This window comes from Myotis davidii, unplaced genomic scaffold, assembly GCF_000327345.1.
Source record: "Myotis davidii unplaced genomic scaffold, ASM32734v1 scaffold151, whole genome shotgun sequence".
Lineage (NCBI taxonomy): Eukaryota > Metazoa > Chordata > Mammalia > Chiroptera > Vespertilionidae > Myotis > Myotis davidii.
In genome coordinates this window covers 63,756-69,760 of record NW_006285248.1, presented here as the reverse complement: position 1 = coordinate 69,760, position 6,005 = coordinate 63,756, and the positions used below count along the sequence as shown (strand labels likewise).

General features: G+C 45.6%; 2 protein-coding genes across 2 annotated transcripts in view; one reads left to right on the top strand and one right to left on the bottom strand.

Moving 5' to 3' along the window:
• NDUFAF7 (NADH:ubiquinone oxidoreductase complex assembly factor 7) overlaps positions 1 to 1,189 on the bottom strand; it is a 12,078-nt gene extending 10,889 nt beyond the window's left edge. Inside the window, exons 1-2 of the mRNA XM_006755907.1 lie at positions 1,066 to 1,189; positions 624 to 788 (exon numbers count right to left, since the gene is read on the bottom strand). Coding sequence (XP_006755970.1) covers positions 624 to 788; positions 1,066 to 1,119 — 219 coding nt within the window. The 5' untranslated portion in view covers positions 1,120 to 1,189. The remainder of the gene's footprint in view (positions 1 to 623; positions 789 to 1,065) is intronic.
• Positions 1,190 to 1,211: 22 nt separating this feature from the next.
• The window catches only part of CEBPZ (CCAAT/enhancer binding protein zeta), a 24,214-nt gene continuing 19,420 nt past the window's right edge, over positions 1,212 to 6,005 (top strand). The window contains exons 1-2 of the mRNA XM_006755901.2: positions 1,212 to 1,412; positions 3,626 to 5,121. Of these exons, the coding sequence (XP_006755964.1) occupies positions 1,260 to 1,412; positions 3,626 to 5,121 (1,649 nt within the window). The 5' untranslated portion in view covers positions 1,212 to 1,259. The remainder of the gene's footprint in view (positions 1,413 to 3,625; positions 5,122 to 6,005) is intronic.

Here is a 6,005-nt window from a genome sequence, read left to right as displayed (position 1 = left end):
GCTCTGAGCCCGACCAGGGGCTGCACCTAGGGATTAGGCCTGCCCTCTGCCACCTGCGAGCAGGCCTAAGCCAGCAGGTCCTTATCTCCCAAGGGGTCCCAGACTGTGAGAGGGCACAGGCCGGGCTGAGGGAGCTCCCCCCGCACCCCAATGTACAAATTTTTGTGCACCGGGCCTCTAGTATTTAGTAAAAAAGAAAAAAAATCCGGAATATGCTCTAATTCCAGTCACCTGTAAACTTCACACATCGGACTGAAGGACTGAACTCTTACCTTTCCCTCTTACCATTCCCTTTCCCCAGAGAAATGACTCCACCATCTACCATCAGCGCAGACAGAGGAGTCATCCATCCCTCATCTCATCCATCCAATCGCTTACACCGTCTCCCGGGCACCTCCAGGTCTGTCACCTGTGCAATGGCGCTGCCGCTGACTCGATCCAGCCCTGACCGACTAGCATTCCTGTATGGTCCTCGGGTCCCGTGGGGCGGCTCTTCCCCGGGAAGGGACCCCGGCGGTCGGGGCTGAGGACGCTCGGGCTCCGGTCTGCGCGCACCGCTCCCGGCTCATGCCTCGCAAATCTGCCAGCGCGGGCCCGGTCCTCCGGCTCCCCGACCCGCATACCTTAACTGGGTTGGTCAAGACCTCCTTCATGTACTCGGCCACAGTGATGGGGCCCGTCGACTTGATTTTGTACACAAGATGCTGCAGCATCGGAGTCGCCGGGCTGTTTTCTACCGGCTCTTTCCCGGAGCTGAAGTGTTTTCCTCCCCAAAGGCAGGGACTGACTGCGAAAAACACATCATTAAGCAGGACCCATTAAAAAAAATCTCAGTATTTACACGTGCACGGCAGCCTGAGCGCTTTCAAAGTGGCTTGGTTAACACGTAACCTCGCCCGAAGCTGAGAAAAGAGGACTCCTGTCCGCTACACGCACACCAGGCGCAGGCACACACTGTGCCCGCGACCCCCCGTCGGAGGCTGGACTCCCGTCCCGCCCGGAGCGCCCCCGGCGTCCGCAACTGAGCAGAGCACCCCACACGGAAAGGCAACCGACCGGGGCTCGCGCTCGCGCCGCAGCGCGCAACGGCCTGGCACCGGCGTTGGCGAGGAGTAGCATGCCGAACCTGCCCACCAGCCGCGAGCCGCCCCGGGCTAGGGATCACGGTCATTTCCGGGAGAGAATTCGGCCCTGCCGGAAGTACGTCACCGGGACAACCGGAAGGAACCTGCTCACGGGTTGCGCGTGCTTTGCTCACCATGGCGGCCGCTAAGAAACCTTTGGAGTTCCATGCCCAGCGGCCCTGGGTTCCTGACGGGAGGATAGAAGATTCGGACGAGGACGACGAGGAGGATAATGAAGCCGAGAATGGGTTCTCCATGGAGGAGGTGTTACGGCTTGGAGGCACCAAGGTAATGGCCTGGAACCCCCGGAGGAGGGGATCTGGGCGCGGGGAGTGGTCCCGCGCGTGGCCCCAGAGCCGCGGGGCGGGAGGGCGTCCCGGACCCGGTTCCCAGCTTCGGAAAGTGCTCTGGGCGCTTCCGGCACCACTTCTTTTCCGCTGCTCTTTACAAAATAAACTCGAATTGGGCGTTTTTATGCTGTCGCCTCAGAATGTAGGCGACCCTCTCACTTTACTGACGAAATATAACGGCGCTGCATCGGGTCGGGAGGTTGACTTTCCGGTCCTGACCTCGCGGCCTCCGTGTTGTGAGCTCCCGAGGTGGTGGAGTTTCGGGTCCTCGCCGAGTCCGGGCACAGGCTCACTGCGCACTCAGGAGCCCTGCGCCTTCTGGGAATTCATACCCTGACTCTGGGAAAGGGACAGTGCCCAAGCTTTTGAATACACAGTGTGGAGAAAAGTGCTACGGAGCACAAGAGACAGGGAAGGGGGACATGCACAGTGAGAGAGGGCGTCGGCGAACCCATCGCTGCGATGTACGAGCAAACACCTGAAAGGAGGAAAGGACTGAGCCACGCTTCATGAATAACGAAAATGTCAGTGTGGCTGAGGCAGAGCGAAGTAAGAAATGGGGAGAGGAGTAAGAAAAGAGGTCAGAGAGGGAAGAGGTGGGCTTTTACCCGGAGCTGGACGAAACCATTGGACAGCTTGGCTTTTTGTTGTTGTTGTTAAATGTTGTTTCGAGACTAGAATTGGGGTGAGGGGGTGGAATAGAGGAGGAGAAAGGCACCTCACAGGAGCAGATTCACGTTTGCTCTGTGCTTTGCTCTGTGCTCGAGTTGTATTTGGTTTTTAAGTGTGTAATAGATGCACGTGCTATAAAAGGGTTAGTTTAACCATTGGACAGCTTGGCTTTTTGTTGTTGTTGTTAAATGTTGTTTCGAGACTAGAATTGGGGTGAGGGGGTGGAATAGAGGAGGAGAAAGGCACCTCACAGGAGCAGATTCACGTTTGCTCTGTGCTTTGCTCTGTGCTCGAGTTGTATTTGGTTTTTAAGTGTGTAATAGATGCACGTGCTACAGAAAGGTTAGTTCTGTTTTTTAAGGAAGGGATTCATGGTGAAGTCTTTTTTCCCACTTGTAGCTCCAGTTATGCAATTTACCTTCCAGGAAGCAATATTTTTTGTAATTCTTTTTTGTACCTTCCAAGGAAATAGATATGCATGTACGTTATTTTTTACATAAAAGGCACTGTGTTATAGCTATATGTAATACTTTGTATCCGTTTTTTCTTACTATCTATGAGATCCTTCCATATCAGAATGTAAAGTTCTGTGTCATTGCTTTAATGCCTGAATAAATTATTGTGTCTGTTTTAATTCTCTACCAGTTTTTGTGGGTACTTACATTGTCAATATTTTGCTATTTTAATGCTTCAGTATGTAACCATGAATACCTATTTCCATATTTGTAAGTGTACGTGTCATCAAAATTTGTGGAAACAGAACTGCTGGGTCAAAGGATGTGTGCTTCTATGGATTTTGATTGAAGGTGGCAAATTGCCCCTCTTAGAGGTTGTGCCCGTTTACACTCTCATCAGCCATGTAGGAAAGTGACCCGCCCCTTTCCCTAACAGCACCTGTCATGTTTTTATCTTTGCTCTGACAGATTAAAAAATGAGCATTATTGTGGTTTTAATTTTGAATTTCTCTAAATATTAGTGAGGTTGAGCATCTTTTTATATTTTAAAAAAACCACTCTTCTCATCCCCCATTTAATGTTTGTTTATATCCTTTGTATGTATTTCTATTGGGTTATTTGTTACTTCCATAACTGATGTGCAGCAACTTTTATATTAATCATTAAGCCCAGTTGCTGTGATATGAGTTGCCAGTGTTTTATCCAGTTTATTATTTGTCTTTTGTGTATGAGAGAATGATAAATTTACCCATTCGTTTCTTTATGGGCCCTAATGTCAAATTTCAAAAGGTTTTCCCTACTCTGGAAATTTTTTTAATTATGTTGTGTTTTTTTTCTATTATTTTTTGTTTCTATTTTTTACATTTAAGTCTTTGATCTGTCAAGTATTTACTTTGGTGTAGGTTGAGAGCCCAGGCAATACCATCACACTTTGATTTCAAAGACACAGGTTCACATTAACTTTTGAAGTTTTAACTAAACTGTTGGATTTATAATTTATTTTTAACTTTATGTTTTTATGCAGCAAGATTACCTTATGCTGGCTGCTTTGGATGAAAATGAGGAAGTTGTGGATGGAGGCAAAAAAGGAGCAATTGATGACCTTCAGCAAGGTGAATTGGAAGCATTTATTCAAAATCTGAACTTGGCCAAGTATGCAAAATCTTCCATAATTGCAGAAGATGAACCGCCCAACAAAGAAGATGCCAACAAAAAAGCAAGCGTATCTAAATTAGATAATAAAAAGCAAAATGCAGCAGAAAATGAAAGGACATCAGTCAGTAAGGTGAAAAATAAGAAGAGAACAGAACAACATTCTGATGAGAACAATAGTCCTGTACCAAAAATAAAGAAAGATAAACAACAGGACATCTTTGAATTTGTTGAGAGACCGGCATTGTTACTGAAGCCTGGAGGCAAATGGTATGATCTGGAGTACAGCAATGAATATTCTTTGGAACCCCAGCCTCGGGATGTTGTGTCTAAGTACAAAACTTTGGCTCAGAAGTTGTATGAGCATGAAATTAATTTATTCAAAAATAAAACAAATAATCAAAAGGGCGCCTCTACCTGGATGAAGGCAATTGTGTCATCAGGGACCCTAGGAGACAGGATGGCAGCTATGATTCTTCTTATTCAGGATGATGCTGTTCACGCACTCCAGTTTGTAGAAACTCTGGTAAACCTTGTGAAAAAGAAGGGCAGCAAACAGCAGTGCCTCATGGCTTTGGATACTTTCAAAGAATTACTCATTACAGACCTCTTGCCTGACAGTCGGAAACTGCGGATTTTCAGCCAGCATCCTTTCAACAAACTGGAACAGTTGTCCAGTGGCAACAGGGACTCAAGAGACCGAAGGCTGATCTTATGGTATTTTGAACACCAGCTGAAACACTTGGTGGCTGAATTTGTGCAGGTCTTAGAAACTTTAAGTCATGATTCCTTAGTAGCCACCAAAACTCGAGCCCTTTCGGTGGCTCATGAGCTTCTTTGTAACAAACCTGAGGAAGAAAAAGCTCTTCTTGTGCAGGTGGTAAACAAACTGGGAGATCCTCAGAACAGAATAGCCACAAAAGCCTCCCATCTGTTAGAGACATTGCTTTGTAAACACCCCAATATGAAAGGCGTTGTGTGTGGTGAAGTTGAAAGGCTGCTCTTTCGCTCAAATATCAGCTCCAAAGCACAATATTATGCAATTTGCTTTTTAAATCAAATGGTCCTCTCCCATGAAGAAAGTGAACTGGCTAACAAATTAATAACTCTTTATTTTTGTTTTTTTCGGTCTTGTATCAAGAAAAAAGATATTGAATCAAAAATGCTTAGTGCCCTTTTAACAGGAGTAAACAGGGCCTACCCTTATGCCCAAACTGGTGATGACAAAGTGAGGGAGCAGGTTGACACGCTGTTTAAAGTGTTACACGTTGTGAATTTTAATACCAGTGTGCAAGCTTTAATGTTGCTTTTCCAAGTAATGAATTCTCAGCAGACAATATCGAATCGATATTATGCAGCATTATATAGGTAAGTACGTACCCTGCCAATCTGTGAATGTGAGGAATAGGTAATCTCACAGTACACGTAGTGTCCCTCTTGGGGGCAAGAGAAAGACTTACAGAATTGGATTTTAGGGCCCCCTCAGCAACTAACTCCCTACTCACTAACTGGGAGTAAGTTAATCTTTGTTTTCCTGTTGGACAACTATGTTACATGCTTTGAAATGATTGTTTATTATTTTTTATTTTGAAAAGTTGTTAAAATACAGAAAAATACATACACAAAGCATCTAATACATACCACCTAATACTTCAAATTGCGCATTTTTCTGTATTTGTTTTCAATCTTTTGGGATATTAAAGAGATAGAACTACAAATGCAAGTTTCCCTCCCAGAGTCCCCCACCTGACCTTCAGTGTGGCTTATGTCCTCTATTTCTTTATTCTGTCAGCCATTTAGTAATTCATTCAACAAGAATTTAGTTCCAGCTATTTGCTGGGTACTGTTCCAGGTGCTTAGGATATAGCATAGTGAACAAAATTCTCTCCGCTTGAGGTGCTTACATTTATATTGGGGAGGTCAGGTGGTAAGAAAATTTGTTAAGTTGCGGGGGGGGGGGGCGGTGGTTACAGTTTGGAATTTTTTTAATAGTCGGATTAAGATTTTTGTTTATCAGACTTTGTAATTGACCTGCAATGCACCCATTGAGGGGTGATCTTTTATTATTATTATTATTACTTAAAGTATTACCAAGAGTATTACATATGTCTCCTTTTTTTCCTACCCTTGACAATCCCCTGGCCTCCCCTACCCCCCAGTGTCTTATGTCCATTGGTTATGCTTATATGCATGTATACAAGTCCTTCGGTTGATCTCTTACACCCCCCTCCCACCTCCCAGCCCTCCCCCAT